The sequence below is a fragment of the Hibiscus syriacus genome, unplaced genomic scaffold, assembly GCF_006381635.1.
Source record: "Hibiscus syriacus cultivar Baekdansim isolate YM2019G1 unplaced genomic scaffold, ASM638163v2 tig00110156_pilon, whole genome shotgun sequence".
NCBI lineage: Eukaryota > Viridiplantae > Streptophyta > Magnoliopsida > Malvales > Malvaceae > Hibiscus > Hibiscus syriacus.
In genome coordinates, this window is record NW_024062606.1 from 1 (window position 1) to 21,970 (window position 21,970).

At 37.4% G+C, this 21,970-nt stretch overlaps 1 protein-coding gene and 1 pseudogene across 1 annotated transcript; both read left to right on the forward strand.

Annotated features, from left to right (window-relative positions):
• Positions 1-10,626: 10,626 nt before the first annotated feature.
• Positions 10,627-11,573, forward strand: LOC120215848 (annotated as a pseudogene).
• A 3,962-nt stretch (positions 11,574-15,535) lies between these two features.
• On the forward strand, positions 15,536-17,909 carry LOC120216144 (disease resistance RPP13-like protein 4). The gene is made up of 2 exons (XM_039213659.1): positions 15,536-16,064; positions 16,190-17,909. Exons 1-2 carry the CDS (start codon positions 15,536-15,538, stop codon positions 17,467-17,469), a joined length of 1,809 nt encoding a protein of 602 aa, XP_039069590.1. The 3' UTR covers positions 17,470-17,909.
• The last annotated feature ends 4,061 nt before the right edge of the window (positions 17,910-21,970 follow it).

The window sequence follows — 21,970 nt, forward strand, 5'->3', positions numbered from 1 at the left end:
AAAATCCCATCTTCCAGAAGAGACCGGATAAAATTGATATCGCAATTGTATGTGCTTCGTCCTGGAATGAAAAGACGGATTCTTCGCTAGATGGATAGCACTTTGACTGTCGCATACAAGACATTGTTTTCTTGTTTCTTGCCTACTCATTCAAGAAACTTTGGAGCCAGACCATCTCTTTGCTGGCTTCCGTAACAGCGACATATTCTGCTTCGGTTGTGGAGAGAGCAACTATCTTCTGTAGTTGAGAAACCCAACTCACTGCGGTTCCTCCTAGAGTATAGACTACCTGTAGTGCTTCTTCTGATGTCACATTTCCGGCTAAGTCAGCATCTACATAGCCTGTCAGTATCGTATCTCCACCTTTGAAACAAAGTGCTTTGTTTGTGGTACCTCGCAGATATCTAAGGATCCATTTGACTGCTTCCCAGTGTATTTTGCCTGGATTATTCATGTACCTGCTAACAGCTCCCACTGCTTGAGCAATATCTGGTCTGGTACAAACCATGGCATACATCAGACTTCCAATTGCTGAGGCATACGGCACCTTCACCATGTGTGCACGTTCTTCCTCCGTCTTTGGTGACTGTTCTTGGAGAGTCTGAAATGAACACCTAAAGGTGTATTTACTGGTTTAGCATCTTGCATGTTGAACCTGGAGAGTACTTTGTTGATGTACTCAGCCTGTGATAACATCAAATTCCCCGACTTTGTGTCTCTCTTGATCCTCATCCCAAGAATCTGCTTTGCAGCGCCCAGATCCTTCATAGCAAACTGCTTCGACAATTTTTGCTTTAAGTGTATAATCTCTTGCATGTTTGAGCCTGCAACGAGCATGTCATCAACGTAATAATAAAATAATGAAGCTGTTGTCGAACCTCTTGATGTAACAACAATGATCTGCTTGGCATCTGGTAAAACCACTACTACCCATGAAACTATCGAACTTCTTGTACCACTGTCTAGGAGCTGTTTTAAACTATACAGCTTCTTCAACCTGCATACCAGGTTTTTCTTGCCTGCCTCTATGAAGCCTTCTGGCTGCCTCATATAGATTTCTTCCTCCAAATCACCATGAAGGAAAGCTGTCTTTACATCTAACTGCTCAAGATGTAAATTTTCTGCAGCTACAATTTTCAACACCAGTTTGATTGTAGATAGTTTCACGACTGGAGAGAAAATTTCATTGTAATCAATACCTTCTTTTTGCTGAAATCCTTTGACAACCAATCTTGCTTTGTAACGTTTTCTCCCATCGTGCTCTTCTTTGATCCTGTAAATCCACTGTTATGGAGCGCTCTCTTTCCTGGTGGTATTCAGCTAATTCCCATGTCTGATTTGACATAAGCGAGTCCATCTCATCTTTCATGGAAGACTTCCACTTGACTGAATCCTCCACTTGCATTGCTTCATCATAACACTCTGGTTCACCATTGTCAGTCAGCAACAAGTAGTGTAAGAAGGTGAATACCGTTGGGTTGGTTTAGGAATTCTGGAGGAGCGTCTCAGTTCTGGTGTGCCTGGTTCTTCCTCTTGAACTGCTTCAGGACTGATCTGAACATCATTTTTAGAAATCTCCTCGAACTCAGCAAATTCCTTTGTTTCAGCCTCGTATTACTTGATTCTGCGGTTGACCTGTCTTTGTACATCACATTTTCATTGAAAATGACGTCTCTGCTTCTGATGATCTTTCGATTTTCGTAGTCCCAAACCGGTAACCGAACTCATCCCACCATAACCAACAAAGGCACATTTGTTGGACTTAGCATCAAGTTTACTTCTTTCAGCAGAGTCTATGTGTACATAAGAAATACAACCAAACACTCTTAAGTATGAAAGGTTTATTTCTTTCTTGCTCCAAGCTTCCTCTGGTATTCCGCCATCCAAAGGAACAGAGGGCCCACGGTTGATCAGGTAAGCTGCAGTGTTGATAGCTTCAGCCCATAGAAATTTGGGCAATCCGGCATGTATCCTCATGCTTCTAGCACGTTCATTCAGAGTTCTGTTCATGCGCTCTGCTACGCCATTCTGCTGCGGTGTTATGGGAACTGTTTTCTCCATCTTAATCCCATTGTTTGCGCAGAAATCTCTGAATCTACTCTGTACTCTCCTCCATTGTCAGACCTCAACCTCTTGACTTTCAAACCAGTCTCATTTTCCACCATAGCCTTCCATTTTCTGAAGGTATCAAAGACTTCTGATTTCTTCTTCAGAAAATAAACCCACACCTTCCTTGTTGAATCATCGATGAAGGTGACATAATATAGTGAGCCTGCAAGAGATGGAACTGGGGATGGTCCCCATACATCAGTATGAATCAATTCTAACCTTTGCCTTGGGTGTCTTGCCAATCTTTGCAAAACTGACTTTCTTTGTTTGCCAAAGATGCAATCCTCGCATAGTCCGACATCTACATTCTTTAGATCCGGAAACTTCCCTTTTGACAGAAGTATCTTCATTCCTTTCTCGCTCATATGGCCAAGCCTTTGGTGCCATAGGTTTGATTTCCCATCAGCATCTGCTACTGCAATGATATTCTCTAAATTTGAGGTTACATAGAGAGTACCAGTCTTCTTACCACGAGCAATGACGAGTGCTCCTTTGGTAATCTTCCATTCACAACCTGAAAAGGTTGTACTGTATCCTTCTCCATCAAGCTGTCCAATAGAAATCAGATTTCTTTTGAGGCCAGGAATATGTCTCACTCCTGTCAGCTTCCAGGTGGTCTGGTTTGGCAGCTTTAGTCGGATATCTCCTTTTCCGACGATCTTCAAGGTTTCATCATCAGCAAGATGAACCTTCCCAAAATCACCACTGATATAGTTCTCCATGATTTCTTGGCATGGGGTGGAGTGGAAAGATGCCCCTGAATCCAAGATCCATGATTCAATCGGACTGTTGACGCTTAGAATCATGGCATCACCTGTCTCCTCTGTCACGTTGGCAGATTCCTGTGCACCAGTATCTTTCTTCAGTGCTCGGCAATCTCTTTTAAAGTGACCTTTCTTGCCACAATTATAACAGGTAAAATCTTTCTTTCCCGTTCTGGATTTTTCCCGTCTGGATTTGGATCTGCCATGTTTTGAATTTCTTCTGAAGTTCTCCCTCTGGACTCCGTGTGCAAGGCTGAGGAGGTTGATGCTTCACCCGATTCTCTCCGTCGAATTTCTTCGCTCAGTACCAGATCCCGAACATCGTCGAATTTCAATTTACTATTTCCCGACGAGCTGCTAACTGCTGTAACAGTAGCATTCCAACTGTCTGGTAGAGATGATAAGAGAATTAAAGCTCGAACTTCATCATCGAATTCAATTTCCACAGAACTCAACTGGGTTGTGATTGTGTGAGTTCATTCAGGTGTTGAGCCACTGATGCCCCTTCTGTCATCCGCAAATTGAATAATCGCCTCATCAAGTGAACTTTGTTTGAGGCCGATGGCTTCTCATACATACTGGAGAGAGCTGCCATAAGACCTGCTGTGGTCTTTTCCTTTGCTATGTTGAAAGCAACATTTCGGGACAACGTCAGTCGGATAACTCCGAGGGCTTGTCTGTCGAGAAGAGCCAGTCTTCATTCTTCATGCCCTCTGGTTGCTTTCCTGAAAGAGGTTGATATAGATTTTTCTAATACAGAAAATCTTCAATCTGCATCTTCCAAAAGCCAAAGTCCGCACCATCGAACTTTTCAATTTTCACCTTCCCTTCGTCTGCAGCCATCGCTCCACTCGAATCTGGCTTCGTTTGGATCGTTTCTGACAATATCTGCGAACCGCCGTATTAGAACCCTCCGTCGACAAACTCGTATCGCCGACCGAATTTCACTATTCACGAAATTCACTATTCACGTGAATAGTAATGAATAGTAACCTCGCAGAAAATTGACAAAATTCACAACCAAAAGCTCTGATTACCAGTTGTTAGGAAATAAACCAAGTACAAGTAATTTCCCTATAACCAGATTAGTGAGAATGCGAAATAAAAGCGGAAAAATAATACCCGAAATTTGATAACGGAGTTCAGCCAATTTATGCTTACGTCTCCGGACTGCTGCAGATCTTTTACTAAGAGAAAATTTACAGGTGTTTACACAACACACTTGAGAGAGAACTAGAAGATTTTGGGATGATTTTGAAGCTAAATGAGCTAGGGTATTTATAGTTAAAACTTAGGGACTAATATTGTAATTAAAAATAAAAATATTTTGGGCAGCCCCCCTCCCCAATTTGTTTTAGCAGCCGGCTGCTACTTAGCAGCCCAACTTGTTCTTTAATTTTCAACATGCTTGATGTCCATCTGATGATGACATTTCTCCTTCGCGTTGAGGAGGTCTAGTTAGTGGACGACATTATTCCTTCGCGTTGAGGACGTCTAGTCATATTTGGGTGATTGCGCATCTGAAAACAACATTGTTCCTTCTTGTTGAGGAAATCTGATTGCTTGGAGATAATTTGATGTTGGAAACGACACTGCTTATTCACGTTGAAGAGGATCTGGTAGTTTATGATGATATTGCTCTTTCATATTGAGGAGGTTTAGTTGTCATTAATCCTTTCTAACCTGAAAGGCTTGTAAAAGAATGTACATGTATGAAGGCAACTATTTTGAATGTTTTCAAGAATGTCATCAGAATGAAATCTTATGATGAGCTTTCAATTTTTTTTTCTTATGAGAGCCGAAAATGGTCGTATATAAGATAAAATCTCAAGATAAATTTTAAAAGCATCCTCGTGGGAGGGAAATCAAAGTTTATTATAACACCCTACACCTGTACGACACACAGTCGACCGATTTAAGGTGCTACACGGAACCACCGAAGTGGCTAACCAACTTTAAACTTACTTTCTCATACTTTAAAATGACCATAAAATAAATTGAAATATAATAAAAATCTTTCACTGAGGATCTCCAAAATAAAATATTTACACTTCAAAAATATTACAGACCAACTTGACTGAATCTACAACTCAACTGGACAATAATGTTTAAAATATACATGCCCAATAAAAAAGCTGAGACATACATATGATCTGCACTGGAGTACTGGTATAAACCTTGGTATATCTACTACTTCCCAACTACTTGATCTACTAACATGCCTATCGAAACATTGCTACACTAACGACCAAAACATAATAACTGTAATTCACTAAAAGGCTTAAACCCTTACAGCCATCGTAAATCGATGGCTCCGGCGAGGGAAACACCCTAAAATCATATTATCTCAAACCCTCAAAGCTCAAAATTACCCTCTTTTAACCCCTTTACATTATAAACCCGAAGAAAAAAAGGGAGTTACCTCTGGCGGGTACTCCTTTCCACTCCGGTGACTGTGCGATGATGGGTGCCGAAGAGAAGATAGTCTCTTTTTACTATTTCATTTTTTTAGTTGTTGTTCGAATGGTTCCTCTTTTTGTTTTTTCTTCGGTTTCCCCCTGGTTCCTCTCACTGAAAACTCCCCCTCTATTCTCTATTTTTTTCGTTCGAACCACTCTCCTTTTTATTTTGGATTGTTGCATGTTGATTTATGGTGGGGTTTCGGCATCAGTGATTTTTTGGTAGGGATATGATTTCCCTAGGTGAAATCCCGGTTTTTGTATGACGGATCTCATTTTTAATGGGTTTTTTTTCGGATTAGGTTAGGTATTTTTATTAACTTGATGTGTTTGGTTGATCTTGAATATTGTTCGACATGTTCTGATGACGGCGGCGGTGGTGAGACTATCAACCGATAGTGGATCATACGACAGGAGTTCGAACGGCTGACGCATGGATCATACGCTTGATTGGACGGTTTAGATCAACCTTCGGTCGGCGGCTGCTACTGTTGACTTAAGGGATATGAAAAAACCCTAATCTAGGTTAACGTGGATCGTTGGATCAAATCTGATCCAACGGTTATGGCATGAGACTACTGAAACAGAAAAGGGTAAAACCTTAATTAAGTTTGAGTTGTCAAATTGGGCCTGATGCTGGGCCTGGATCGGGTTTGATTGATATTTTATAATTTGGGCTTTGTTGGGCTTCGGGTTGGGCCTAGGTAACCTGAAAAATAAAATAAAAATGTTATTATCACTATAGTAAAATTGTTCTGTAGCGACACTTTTAGTGGCGTTTGAAAAGTAAATGCAATAAACTTTAAACGTAGAGCGACGTTTACAATCCAAAAGCCACAAAATGATATTTTAGTAGCGTTTCTTAAACAAACACTGCAATAGAGTAGTACTTTAGTAGCATTTTTATATAAACGCCGCAATAGGTACATGTAGTGGCGTTTTTCCATAAACGCCACAACAGAGTAGTACTTTAGCGGCATCTTTATACAAACTCCGCAATAGGTCCATCTATAGTGGCATTTTTTGACAAACGCCATAATAGATTAGTATTTTAGTGGCATTTTTATAAAAATGTCATAATAGGGTTCACCTATAGTGGCTTTTTTCAATCAATGTCACAACAGATTATAACTTTAGCGGCATTTTTACACAAACGCCGCAATATTTGATAATTTTAATTGTTCAAATCCATTTCCTATTTTCCATTTGTTCCCACGATCCCCTTTTCCTCTTGCCCATCTCCGTCGAACATAGTATTTGATATTCACTTATGAAAGCCTTTTTTTTCTCGCTATTAGATCTATTTTTTCAATCTCTTTCCCCTTTTTCATCTTTTCCATCCACGCAAAACTGGTGATGCTCGACGCCGGTCAAAGCTATCGAGGCTTCCAACGTGTCGCCATCAATGCTCGGCTCTCTAATTTGAGGTACGAATAGTATCTACTATTCGCTTATGATAACCTTTTTTCTGGCTATTAGATCTATTTTTTCAAGCTTTTGCACTTAAATTGTTTGGAGGAAAACTCTAATCTATTGACTTATTTTATCTATTTTTTCTGGGTTTATAAATCCTAGGGTTTCGAATCTATAGTTTGTACTTTGATAATGTGGCTTTTTATGGCATGCTTTTGTATCTATGGGATTAGATGAATTGTATTTGTTCTTGATTCTATGGCTTATGTTGTTTGATTCTACTGGATATGATTTTAATCTAATACGTTTAGTTTATCTTCATCTGTTTTTCTTGTTTGATATGTTGATCCAATTTGTCTAAACTTTTAATTTGGATTTTCGACTGCTTTTTCTTCCATTGGCTTCTAACATTAACGGTTCATTGCCAAGCTCCAAATGTTGTTTATTTCATTTTTAGTATTTTCTAGGTAGTGTAAGAACTGTACCAAGTATAATATGGGTCGTCGATCTAAGTTGCTGGCTTCAGCGTTCCCCTTCACCTGCCTTTAATAATTATTCCCAGCCATCGCATCGTCTTAGTGAATAAAGATGCAATTTTTTTTGCTGTTATGGTTGTGTTTGTGAGTCTCGCTAACTGTTAGTTAAGTGATTTTTCAATGAAGGGCTTCTGGCGACCTTTTGTTGTAAGATTAAAGGCCTTTGTGCTTCATTGGTTTCACTAATTAAACCTTCATTTCTTGTTAAGAAAATGACTCTTGTTTTTGGGTTGATTCAAAAATTGAGTTTTTCTTTTTGTTTTTCCTTTGGGCAGAGGCTTGGGGTGTTAGGAACTATTCAGTGTTAAGAAACGATTAGCTGAGAATTAAAGGGGTTAACGATGTGATTGTTGTTGCCTCTGGTAAAGGTGGTGTTGGCAAGTCTACCACTGCTGGTGATCTATTCTTTTTTTCATGTTCATAGGTTAGGAATACCATTTTTCCAGGGATTTGTTTCACTCATGTTGGTTTATTTGCAATATTTGTAGTTAATTTGGTGGTTTCATTAGCTAACAGGTGTGGATTGAAGGTAGGAGTGCTTGATGCATATGTGTATGAACCATCTGTTCCAACCATGATGAACATCCACCAAAAGCCAGAAGTTAATAAAGGTAATAATTCTGTCTTCCAGGAGATGATCTTTCTTCAGTCAATGGAAAAAAAATTCTTTCCAATTGAAGCAGGCCTAACTTTTTCAAATGTCTAGTAACTCTTATAAACAATAAAATATTGTTAGAGATAGAATTTATGTAGATAAGTATAATGCTTGATATTACTTGAGAACTGTCTGGACTAATATTGGATTTGGTGGTTGAGTTTAGATGTTATAATGATGTTGCTTTTTTATCAATGCAATCATGCATTATGAATCAAAATATATTTTAAACAAATATTGTACAAATATAGTTGGTACACATGCATAAGAAATTGATTATAAGATTCCAAACCATACTTTAGCATTTCTAATATGCTTTGGCATATTCCTTTGAGAGCTTTTACTAATGGATGAGGGTTAAGAAGTGACCAAATATTTTAATGGTAGATAGACAATAGAGTTAACTTTGATCAGCATTGTTTTCTTCAGCTTGTGTATGATAACTTATCGATGGGTCATTATTGTAGGATGAGAGAGAGCTACTCTCATTGTCTTAAATTCCTTAAATATAAAAAATATCTTTTTATAATATGATTTGTTATGACTATGTTAGTTCTGATGGTGCAAGTCAAAAGTTAACAATATTCACCTAAGAAATACTTTGATTTTGTGTCCCATTTGTTACTGTGTCACAGCTATAATTAAGTTGTAAGATTTCAGATATTAATTTCAACTAATGTTATGATTGAACAAGGTTCTCTATGTATTTTTCATGGGCTGGTCCATTCCATAAATGAAGCACCGACCATTTCTTGATCTTGTAGTTGGATTGATATTTTGGCTCCTTTTTTTGTTTTTTAATTTTATTTATCATTTTGTAGTATGTACATTATCTTCAACGCAAGCATTCTTTAGGATCTTTTGATTTATTGGGACATATTGCTCCGATACAAGCTGCAAGCCTGCTGCTTTCTGGTCATTTTGTGGACTACTGGTTAATAGAGAAAAAGGTTTATGCCTATAATTACACTGCCATATTTGTGGTACGGTTCTTATTAGAGTTTACTAGAATATAGCTTGTTATGATACATCATTTTAACTTAAGTTGTATTGGTATTTTATCAGAAATACTTTGTCTGTATCGAGCGTACTAAGAACTTACTTCCATCCTTGCATTTGGTCATATAACTAGGATTAATGATTAAGAAAACATGGAAGATTTAACCATCATACTTACTTTTAATCTTGTCATGCACTGTTTTTGTAACTGGAGAACCATGAACATGAACTCTACATTCTGAAGTTCATGTGCTAGTGCAAGTAGACATATGGATTATTAATATTTTGCATGCAGGTAATTATGACTGCTGTAAATAATATGTGATGCTCTCTTCTTACAGTTTTTCATAATCCTGTCTTGGACCATTGCCGTGTGGACCAACCTCAGCCAGTTTATCTGCATCGGCAGGTTTACGGTCGTATCGTCCAAGTGCTTGGCCATATGAAGACTATTCTCGTCCTGATTTTAGGTTTCATTTTCTTTGGTAAAGAAGGTCTCAATCTACATGTAATTCTGGGTTTGGTTGGAAGTAGAGTGTCATTTTTTAATTTCCTTGGCCTTTATTAAAAATGTCTTATTGGATTATTGCAATGAAGAACAATGTCAAACTACATTATATTTAATTTTAATGTTTATAAATATTAATTTATTTTGTTTTTAAGTATTTTTCTGCATAATTTGTGTCTTAATGAAAATGTATGGAGGTTGTTAATTAGATTAATCTACATGATATTAAATTTAAGTGATGTACAATAGAAATGAAATATGCAAAATCAATTAATCTTAGCTAAAGAAAGGTAATTAGCGGCGTTTGTATCCAAAAACGCCGCTATAGATCTGACCTTTTGTGACATTTTTTCCAAAAACGTCGCTATATATCTTGACATTTTTCAGCGTTTGTTTCAAAAATGCCGCTATAGATATCGATTTTTGCGGCGTTTGTTCCAAAAACGCCGCTATAGATATCGATCTTTTACGGTGTTTGTTCTAAAAAATGTCGTTATAGATCTGACCTTTTGCGACGTTTGTTCAAAAAACGCCGCTATAGATCTCAACCTTTTGCGGCGTTTGTTCAAAAAAGTCGCTATATATCTAACCTTTTGCGGCATTATATATATTGACCTTTTGCGGCGTTTGTTCCAAAAAAACGCTGCTATAGATATCGATTTTTTACGGGTTTTGTTCCAAAAACCCCGCTATAGATATCGATCTTTTGCAGCATTTGTTCCAAAAACATCGCTATAGATCTTAACATATGGCGGCATTTTTAGTTCAAAAACGCCGCTAACTTTCGACACTAGTTTTAGCGGCGCTTCTTGCGGCGTTTTTCCTATCGCCGTAAGTGCTTTTAGCGTCACTTTAAAACGCCGCTATAAGACTAAAAAAGCGCCGCTAAAATTTTGTTTTGCTGTAGTATATAATTAATAATAATAATAATAGTGATACTAATAATAATGACCCGAACAAAAACAGTGTCTACATGTAGAATCCACAAGTTCACGAGATGGCCACTTGTTATCGGTGAGAACATCAGCACCTTCCTGCACATTGAGGGATGTTTTTACTTGGTTTGATAAAAAAAATCAAGAAAGCAGTCATTGGTTTACTTTCTGATGTGATAGAGGGATTATCTTTTATTTTTTATTAAGGACAAAATCGCGCCATCACCTTTGTCGTCGATGGGCTCAAGAACATTGATGTGTTAAACGAAATCTTCAAAAAGATTGGTGTTTTTTCTGGCTATGCTCATGATTTCATCATGGGAAGTATGGGACTTCGGGACTTCATAGATGAGATAATATATGTAGCCCGCGAGCCATTCACTAAATCGCTATGGGAGTTCATATTTGAGGAACTGAAAACCAAAGCCGACTATGCAGATGACCCTGAAACGGCCAAGAGGATTTCCACTGCCAGGGGTGATTGGGTTATAGTGGATAGCGACACGAAAGTCGACTGCAGCACGCTGATGCCGTTTATAACTGATGTTCCATGCGACGAAAGCATTCTATTGTGGCACATTGCTACTGATCTCTGCTACTATGGCTGGACGAGAAAAGTATCGGTCATCGAGAATTTAGTAAGCTTCTCTCGGACTACATGTTGTATCTCTTAATTTGGCGGCCAACGATGATGTCTGCTGTAGGAGGCATTGGCAAAATGAGATTCAGGGACACTTGCGCCGAGGCTGAACGATTCTTTGAAGGCAAGGTTTTACCATCACGGGCGGAAAACATGAAAAGGAGAGGAACCGTTGAAACCAAGGCCTGTGAGGCGATTCTTTCGGTGACGACAGATGTTAAACATGAGGAAGTGAAGGGAGATAGAAGTAAATCCGCACTGTTCGATGCCAGCATGTTTGCTCAAGAACTAAACAAGCTGGAGGAGGAAGGATTGGATAAATGGAAACTGATGGCCAGGGTGTGGGTGGAATCGGTGTCGTATGCTGGGAGTCACTGCCGAGCAAACACGCACGCTCAGCAGGTCAGCAAAGGTGGGGAGCTCATTACTTTATTTGGTTGCAGAGGGCTTACTTTGGCCTTGGGGAGCAGTTCCAAATCAATGAGGGACATGCAAGGGCTAAATTGATTGTCGGGAAATAGACCACTACTTTCCCTCCAGATTTCATCATTTTCTTTCTTTACATGTGCTTTTGCGTTTGTATTTCTGCTCATTTCCAAGTTAGCTGTGGAGAAATGTAATGTGTAATACTGTGCCAAATCATAGATTATGGTGTTTTCTTCAAATGCTCTGTTACTTTGTATACGGCTCAAATTACCTCCCAAAACGAAGAAGAAGAAATTAGATAATGCAAATTAACAATACGTTAGATATTAGAGTTTGATCTGAATTCCATCTAACACAAACTAATAAAGACATAAGATTAATATATAATTATACAAAGTAATTTAACTTAATTTGAAGTACCAAGCTTTTTTCCTTTTACGTTGATTAGATTTGTGTTAGAAGGTGAACTTGAACGTATAAAATTTAAAGGGGAATAACGAACTTAAACTTATAAGATTTTAGGGGAACGGAAATAAATTTTCAGTTGAAAATACATAAATAAAATTTAAAATATATAATAATTTTAAATTTTTAGAACGACACAAGGTCCATCCATGATTATCCCTATAAATAAATTTCAAATACTTATTTATGAAATTCCTATTTCATTCTTCTTTTTTCTTCATTACTAGATACTTTTCTCTTGTGTTCGTAATTTTTTAAATAAAGTTTTTCATGTAAAATATTAATATTTTTTTATGTTAGTTAATTTTTCTTTCTATAAAAATAAATAAGATCTAATTATATTAAATCTTATCTCTTTAATATAAAATTTTTTATGTAGACTTTAATTATTTTTCCAATCTGAAAAGCCTTAATATCAAACATAAGTCTCATTGTAATACGTAAAACAGGAACCATTTGCAATTTTCCAAGCAATAGTTGGGTGTCTGATGTCCCACTGTAATACGACACGGAGACCACCCACGGTCCAACATAAATATATACGACACGTTGTAATTAATAAAAAATTGAAGACTCTGCAATTTTGCAAGCAAGAGTTAGATAAAAGATGGTACTGTATGATTTATTTTTGATCTACCCCGTCAGGTAGCTATTAATACAACCAAACAGAACCACCACGGTCCAACCCATGCATGTTGGACTTTCTTTATTAAAAAATGTTCTTTTAATTGAAGATGAAGTTTAAAAACGAAACCATAGGTCCACTTGTGCTGAAGATTCAACAAGGTTATATTATAAGTGAATTAATTAATCTGGTCATGTGCCCATCACCAACTGTTGTGGATGTGGAGATGACATGCGCTGCTTGTTTATATCTGCAACTCAAAAGTAATATTCAAATGGTCGGAATTTGATCGTAAAATACTTAAAAAGGAGAAAAATGATTGTGAAATTTAGATCCTAAGCATTTGATATATATTTAATAAATATACATTAAATTATTTTAGAAACAAAAATATAATATTTATAAAAATAATAATTTCAAATAACAAATATATATAAAACGTTAAAACAGATATAAATATTAAATTAATTAAAAGAACATATGTATATGTGATAGATAATTAAGGGTGCGTTTGGTTGGAGGAATGTGAGATTTTCATGGAAATGAAATCCACATTCCCCGTTTGGTTGATTGGGAATGTCATTCCCGGTAATCTTATATTACCAATAGTGAATTTTTTGAGGTATATTACCGGGAATGTCATTACCTCTATTTCCTTAGGTATTGTTGGATTACCGGCGTTTTGGACTAAAATGCCCTTAAAAAAATTTATTTAAAAAAATATCCTTATTATGTGATTGAATAATAAAAATTCTAAATACCATCCAGCTCAGTTGGTAGAGCACAATGTTCTTAACCTTGGGGTCGTGGAATCGAGTCGCACGGAAGGTATTTTATATTTCAGAGGTCTTCTACGGAAGCTGCTCTCAACCTGGTGTTGGGGGCAGCCTACTATTCTACCTCCTCCTTACCCCATTACATATGGAAATAAGGGTCAGGTAATTTTGAATAATAAAAATTCTACGAAGGTTGAATTACAAATTTATCCTTATATTATTTTAGATTTACAAAAAAAAATCTATAATTAAAATTTTATATGAAGTTCATGTGTTAAAATAAAATTTTATCATTTCATTAAACCTTTTTATATTTTCAATTTTGTAAAAAAAATTATATAAATTTTATGAATTTAAATTTTTTAAAGAAAATATATAAATATTTTCTAATTTGTTAAAATAATAAATATATAAAAAAAAAAGGACAATTTGGTCAAATATACATTCCAATAATCTTTTATTCCTTTAACCAAACACATTAATTTTACATTCCTGCTAAACCAACCAAACATAAAATACAACATTCTCAGTAATCTTATTCTCTGGTAATCTTTTATTACCACCGATAATATTACATTTCGTAAACCAAACGAAAAGGTTTTTACCCTCCTACTTTCATAATATATATATATATATATATATATATATATATATATATATATATATATATATATATATCTACTTTTATGTTTTTTGTTGCAATAATTGACTTAAAGGGCATTGACCATTGACTTGATTTGGGAATCTCCCCGACCAACCATTGTATACCTTTAAAATTTAGGGTAAGTTACACGAATCATCACTTTACTTTTCTCTATTTCCTATTTTAGTCTATTTCATCACTAAACTTAATATAATTGACAAATTTGGTCACTCGACCATTTCCCCACTAAAGGTTGTTTCCAGTACTCCCACCAATGTTGTCTCAAGCCCACTTGCACGATGATAGAGCGATGGTGATGGGACATTACCACCTAGGTTTCGGTCGAAACTAGGCAAAGAACTTAGTGGTGAAAGGGGTGAGGTGCAATGGTGATGGAATCGGTCGGAAATCACAAAAATCTGCAGCAACGTTGAGCGACATTCTCACAATTTACGACGTTTTAACAATCGATTTTGGGCAGGTGGTGGTTGGGTTTTACTCAGGAGATGACACCGGGACTGTTGCTGGAGACGATGGATTGAAAGGGAAATGGGTTTTTGGAAAAGACCGTTAGTGGGGAAACGACCGAGTGACCAAATTTGTCAATTATTCAGTGATGAAATTGACCAGTTTTAAAGTAAAATGAGTGAAATATGAAATAGAGAAAAGTACAGTGATAATCCGTTTAATTTACCCTTAAAATTATTTTGCCAACTTTATCTATTTATTTAATTTATAACTAAAAACCTAGGGTAAATTACACGTTTAGAATCTAAATGATCACTTTTGGTACATTTTAGTACCTAAGCTTTGATTTTTTTCAAAATCAAACCTAAAGTTTAATTTTTGTTTCATTTTATTACCTTTATTCAAAATTTATCGTTAATTTTTGAAGAAAAAAATAAAAGTTTGAGTAATAAAACAAACCAAAATTAATAGTTTATGTATTAACCATGTTAAGTTTTTGACGGAAGATTACTAAAATAAAATAAAAATAAATTTTAGGTATTATTTAAAAAATAAAAATTTAGGTACTAAAATAAATCAAAACTAATATTTTAAGTATTAAATGTAAAGTTTTTTCAAAAATAATTTATTTATTCAGTCATCCAATTATTTTTTAAAATCATATTTAATGTTACATTTTAATTTTATTTTAGTATGTTGTTATAAAATTAACGATAATATTAATAGATCACTATAAAGTAATACTACATTATTCTAAAAAAAATAATATCAAACATTTTCATTCATTTTATTAACAACTAATAATTAAAATATAATGTTGAATATAATTTTAAAATAATAATTAAATAATTAAAATGAAATCTTAAAAATAGATGGATGGATAAATCAGAAAAATTAACACGTGCGTAGCAATCTATCTCATTGATTGATATGGGAGTACTGCCAACTCAAATAAGGCAGCGTTTGTCTGTAAGTTTAATTTTATCTCTTTGTTGACCTCCAAAGAAAGTCTCTCTCTTTTATTTTTTGAATCATCCTACCACAACTACAGAGCTTTAGCTTCATCTTTATGGTTGTCCCGCTCTCACTTGCTTGAGCAAATACTGCATTAACCATGTCTACCAGTCCAGATAAACCGATTCTCTCACCCATTCAAGATATAATCGATCGCATTTCCAAGTTGTGTGAGCTTACCAACAAATATGCAACCAAGGCCAATCCACCTCACCAAAACACGGTCGCCACCAACACCGCGACTGAAAATCAGCAAGACGGGTCTACTACTACCAGCCGAGGTGTTAGCCGCGGCGAGGATAGCCAGAGGACTCAAAAAACGGATGGCAGCAACAAGGGGAAAGATGGTGGGGGATACAGTAAGACGGAAGCGCTACACGAGCTGGGAAAACTATACAAAGAACTTGATTATATGTACAGATCGTTCCAGAAACTCGAGAAGTTCGAAAATGATCTAAGCGATCCACTCAAAACTCTTGAAGCCAATGTCAAAGACATCGTGACTGATCTAGACAAAGACGAGTTGCCAAAACAGGTTCCGCACAATCTCCGTGTGTTGAGAAACAACATCACCAGAGTCAAGATCCTGATCCCGTCGCAACATCAGGGCGGCGGCATTAATTCCGAAGGTAATCGGGGTTTGCAGACGACAGTCGTCACCCGAGATGCAGGGGATTTGCCTCACCTATACGGATCAACTCTTTTTGAAGAAAGCTATTTCAAAGAAATCGAGGAAAAATATAAAGCCTTAAAGATGATAGGCTTAGGCTCTGCTTCTTGTGTTTCGCGATTTTCCCAGAAAATGCTGCGATAAAGAAGAGGTTCCTGAGATTTTGGTGGGTTGGAGAAGAATTAATCGGACCCCTAAAGGAAGGAGAAGATGAGAAGGACATTGTAAATGAAACTCTCAACATTTTCGTGGAGAAAGGGCTTATCCAGCCTGTTTTGAAGAAGAGCAGATTAGAGCCCAGAAGCTACAAAATGGACCCGATCGTTCGTTCGTGTTTGAACAGGTTTGCCAAAGATGCACGTTTCTTTGATTATGACCAAGAAGGAAAACCAACCATGGATTTCTCATCTTGCAAAAAAGCATGCATGGTGAGATCTGAAGGAGCCACCGCTCCCTGGTTCTCAGAGTATCTTAAAGAAGAATCGGGGCAGGGAAAGCTACCTGTAGATCTAGTAAAGCTGCAAATGCTGTTCAATTTTCCCGACAGGAACACATTGATGACGGCTAGTAAACGATTTGATAAATTGCAGATATTGTTTAATTTGAGCAAACAATTTCCAGCTTTACCTACGGAGTGGTTTTCCAAGATGACGGAGCTCAAAGTTCTTTACATGGGTAAATGGGAAACCACGGCTCGCCATATTGAGGTGGAAGACATTGATTTCTTAAAAGGATTGAAGAACATGAAGAATCTAAGGCTTCTTAGTCTTCAAGGTATTTCAGGTATCCCAAAGATTCCCAGCACTATTCAGAATCTTGGAAACTTGAGGATCTTAGATCTTAGAGCATGTCACAACCTGGGGAGATTACCAGATAAGATCGGCTCACTGAAGGAACTGACTTACCTGGATTTATCTGAGTGCTACCTGCTTGATTATATGCCCAAGAGGCTGAGTGATTTCAAGGAACTTCAAGTACTCAAAGGTTTTGTGATTGTTGATACCCAAAACTCATGCACTCTCAAAGACTTGTCGAATTTAAAGAATCTGCGAAAACTAAGCATCAATGTCAACACCACGAAATTCAATATTGATGATGAAGAGAGGTCTCTCAATAGATTTCAGAAACTTGAAAAGTTGAGGATAGCGTGGGGATCAAGAGGGATGCCAAACACTAACAGCAGTAAATCAAAATCGGATATCAAGAACCAGCAGGCAGCAGCGAAAGCCTCAACAGGAAAAGAGAACAAGGGAGACGATAAAGGCAGTGAAGCGAATTCAAAGACCACTAAGGTTGAGGGTAACGACGAGCAAAACAGTGGTGTGAGCAGCAACCAAGAGACCAAGAGACCACAGTCGTTTTAAACAGGTGGCCACTGGGGTTTTCGCGGCTACTGTTTTGTGGAGAGTGAAGGAAGAAGAAGAAGATCTTGTAGGACTTGCGAATCTGGTGAAACTAGACCTCCAATGCTTCCCTTACACCGATCCACCTGAATGGCTGGTACCGAAGAAACTGCGGAGGCTGACGAATCTGTCGATCAGAGGTGGGAAACTGAGTTACCTGAAACATGATGACAAGAAGAAGTGGAAGGTGGACACTTTGCATTTGAAGTTCTTGGTGGGTTTTAAGATGAACTGGAAAGAGATGCTGGAAAAATTCCCCAAATTGAAGTATTTGGAGAATGTTAGAAGCCCTAGGATCACACTTTGCCCATGCGATGACAATGGAATCTGGCAAGCTCCTTCCAAATAGACTTCCTTTTGTTTTTCACTTACCAGACAATTGTCTCTCTGCTGTGTGGCATTTCTATTCCACCTCCTTTCTACTTTGTTCAGGGACTTGCATTTTCCTTCTCTGGAAATATTCTGCTCATTATCTTGGTATTTTTCCCGAAAAATCATTGGTGATTGATATATTTATCGATCTAACACCGATCAGATTATACTTCTCGATCTAATACCCGTAGCAGTAAAGTGCTCCCTTAAACCGCGCTATATATTGATTTGGCGTCACGTGGAGTATAGCGCGCCCCTGTACCGCGTTATACGTTGACTGGGTTACACGTGGGGTATAGCACGCCCCCTGCTCCGCGCTATACGTCACGTAGGGGTATAGAGCGGATCAGGGGCCGTGCTATACGCCGTACCAAAATTATATTTATCGCGGTCTCTGGTCCACGCTATATAATAATTACATATAACGCGGTGCAGGTACCGCGCCTTATATGTTTATAAATACACTCATCCGGTTCTCGCATCTCTCATCTCAACTTATAAATTAATACAATAATTCCGTCAACGAGTAAAAATTCTGACAATTTTCTCATATTTGATTTAGAAGTTCGTTTAATTTTTCGTTATAAGGTAATTTTGTTATAATTTTTTAATTATACTTATTGTTTATTATCATTATTTGAAAAAATATTATACTAATTATTTTCAATTAATTTTATGTTTATAAAATTGAAAAGCGGGAGCATACGTCAAAATAGTTTTGTGGTGCAGGTAATAATATAAAATTATATTATTTAAATTATTTACGTTGATATGTAAAAAATTTATTGTGTTATATTTTCGTTCATATATAATTTATTTAATCATGTTTGTTTCAGTTATTTTTTTAGCAGATATAATATTGCCGCACTTTTAAACTCAAAGAATGACACGACTTTCAGCTATTGTTTATTATGATGGTGAAATTCGAGAAGATGAAACCGTCGTTGTTTTCGTATCAAATGAGCGTGTTAAAATATCATTCAGGAGAAACATAACTCTTGAGGAGCTGATAACGAAGATTTCGAAGAAGATTTATGGTGGAAGTAGTAGAAGAATGTCGTCGTTGCAGTACAGATTTCCAACATCATTGTTGTCATTAACTTATACAGTGTTCGAACTTTCGAACAATGATGGTGTTCAAATGATGGTTGAAGCTCAAAGTAATTATTCAGACACCGCTATTGAGATGTATGCACATTTTGTTCAAGTGCGTGCTGTTCAGGGTCAATCTTTAAGCTCACACTATGGGCTGGCTGAACAAGTTGACAGCTCGACTACAATAATGTGTAATGATTTTAATGTCATAATGGGGAGACATTCATCCGCAACTCCTTACGATATGTACCGAGGTGGGTCCACGAACAATCTGTATGGCAACACCGCGTCCAGTTCAAGGGGAAGGCATTCATCTGCAAATTTCTTTGATCATATGGAGATGTCATCGACGCAACCATCTGTGCAGTTTCCATTTGACACGATGGCTTCAAGCTCCAGGGGGAGGCATTCGACTGCGAGCTTTTTCGATCTCAATGTCGATATGCCATCCAGTTCAAGGGGAAGGCGTGCAAGTAGTAGGTTCTTCGACCTAAATGTGGAGAGCATGGAGGAACCATAATCTCCACCAGAAGAACCGCTTCGTGAGCCTGGTACGGATGGTGCTGATACTAGACTATTCATTCACCCAGAATCATCGCAATTCAACTCTGATGATGATGAAGTTCCAGGAAATGTGGCACAAACTGACCCTCATGCACACATGTATGGAGCTGATTATGGGTCCAATGTGGCAACCACTCTTTGTCCAACATAAGTATTGTCTCCGACACATTGCTGCGAACTATCATGGAAGGTACAAGAAGAATGATGAGCGTCAATTAATTGTGCGCATGGGTAAGTGAAAGCAAGTTAGTAAGTTATACATTTTTTGATCATTTTAATTTTGCAAAGAAAGCAAGATAGTAAGTTATACATTTTTTGATCAGGTTTCGAATTACTTTCTCGAACGTTTGAATCAATGCTTCAAGATTTACGGGCGAAGAACGAGGAAGGATACGATTACATCAGCCTCATCGATAAAGAAATGTGGACGAACGCATATGATGGCGGATATCGATACGGACACATGACGACCAACGTGGCTGAGGCAATCAATTCAACCTTAAAGGGTGCACGTCACTTACCTGTAACGACTTTGGTAAAAACTACATATTTTCGTTTGGGGGCGCTTTTTGTGAAGCTCGGGGGACAAGCTCAAACTTGGATGCAAGGCGGTCATGTCTATCACCCTAGATTAGTTGCAGATCTATAGAAAAAAATTGCTGCATCAAATGGAATGTCTGTAACAAGCTTCTCTAGAAGGCATGAAATGTTTCGTGTCACAGAGTTTCGACGTCGTAGAAAGGTCTGCCATCGTGCATCCTCGGGAAGTAGAAACGGTTTCCCGTTACTGTTGAACCACTCATAATAATGCTCAGCATACATCAAGAAGTCAGTAAAAATGGGCTCTTTACGTGGAAGGCGTCGATGTCGATCCTCCCACAACACGACCCACTCATGATGCCTCACCAGCCAATCTGTATATGTCTTACCGCGTCTATCTAAGCTATGCAACTCGTCCATATTGCGAGGTGCTTCCGGAATTGGTTGAAAACAACCAAACTACCGGAGCACGCGATCAGTGGAGTGCCACTCGACGGTCGCATAACAGATCAGAGGGACCATCGCCATTCAAACATCTGATGGACCCCTCAACTCAGGTGGGATCACTACCCTCACATCATCAGTAGATTTGTTATGCCCTCACATCCAAACATCGCCAACCTGTGTGCCAGCCTTCTGATCAATTAGCACCCTAATTTTTTCTAAATCATCAGGTAGCTCCTGATGATTTTTCCTATCAGTAGACCACCTATTCAAGGAAAAAAAATTTGTTATGCGTTGTATAAAATTATTAATATACAAAATCATTTTTATAATTACCTCAGAAGTAGTGGAAATACGAATGTGTTCTTCACAACGGGACATAAAAAGGGCAATCGATACCATGCCCAAGACTGCAGCAGCAGGAGACATCCGCCGATAGCATTACGCCTATAGTCAGTGGCTCCACACATCTCTCTGTACAGCAAAGCCAAAATTATCGAGCCCCAACTGAATGATCCGGCGAGACGAAAGTCGCTAAGATGTCGCAACCACATGCAGTGAACTAGGTTGCGCGATTTGTCCGGCATCAACAACCCTCCTATCAGCTGCAGTATGCATGCCCGTGCATACATCTTAACCTCATCCTCAGAGGCGTCTGCTCTCAACTCTCGAAAATTGGCATCTAACCAATTTAACGGTATCCTACCTCCGATAAAATTTTCCGGGACACGTCCTAGACTATCCCGACATAAAGTAGTCCAAGAACCGGAAGCTATCCCCGATATTACATCTCCATCCACCGGAAGCCCCAGGTGCATAGAAACATCCTCAAGCGTGATCGTGCACTCTCCGCACGGAAGATGGAATGTGTGGGTCTCCGGCCTCCACCGCTCTACTAATGCAAAAATCGGGTCTGGCTCTATCTTACAGTGACCATGATATCTACCTATGTAATCGAATCCAGCCTCTACTAAATACGGCAAGACACGCTGGGTATCACTAACTTAATATTCCTAATAAAAGGATCTAATACACGGTCCTTCTCCTAAAAATAAATAATTACAAATTCTTAATCTAATAATCATGCATTAAATAAATCAACTAATTATTACTAATAATTTAAATTAAATTAAAACGTTAAACTGTTACCGTATCAGCAAAGTGTCGAGATATTTAATTCTTAATCTAATAATCATGCATTAAATAAATCAACTAATTATTACTAATAATTTAAATTAAATTAAAACGTTAAAATGTTATCGTATCAGCAAAGTGTAGAGATATATGATTTTCATCCGAGCGAAGTAGACTACCTTCTATTATATATCTATAATAGAATTATATTAGTAAAATATTAAATAAAGTAAAATACTTAAATAAATTAAATACATAATAGTAAAAATATTATAAAATATACCTTAAAAAGATAGAGTATTTGAGAGAAATT

Bases quoted from the DNA above. Each gene is read 5' to 3' on its own strand.
- LOC120216144 (XM_039213659.1), top strand. From the start codon at position 15,536: ATGTCTACCAGTCCAGATAAACCGATTCTCTCACCCATTCAAGATATA. The intron at 16,065-16,189 runs GTAATCGGGGTT...AAAGCCTTAAAG, and splicing joins CGGCGGCATTAATTCCGAAG to ATGATAGGCTTAGGCTCTGC.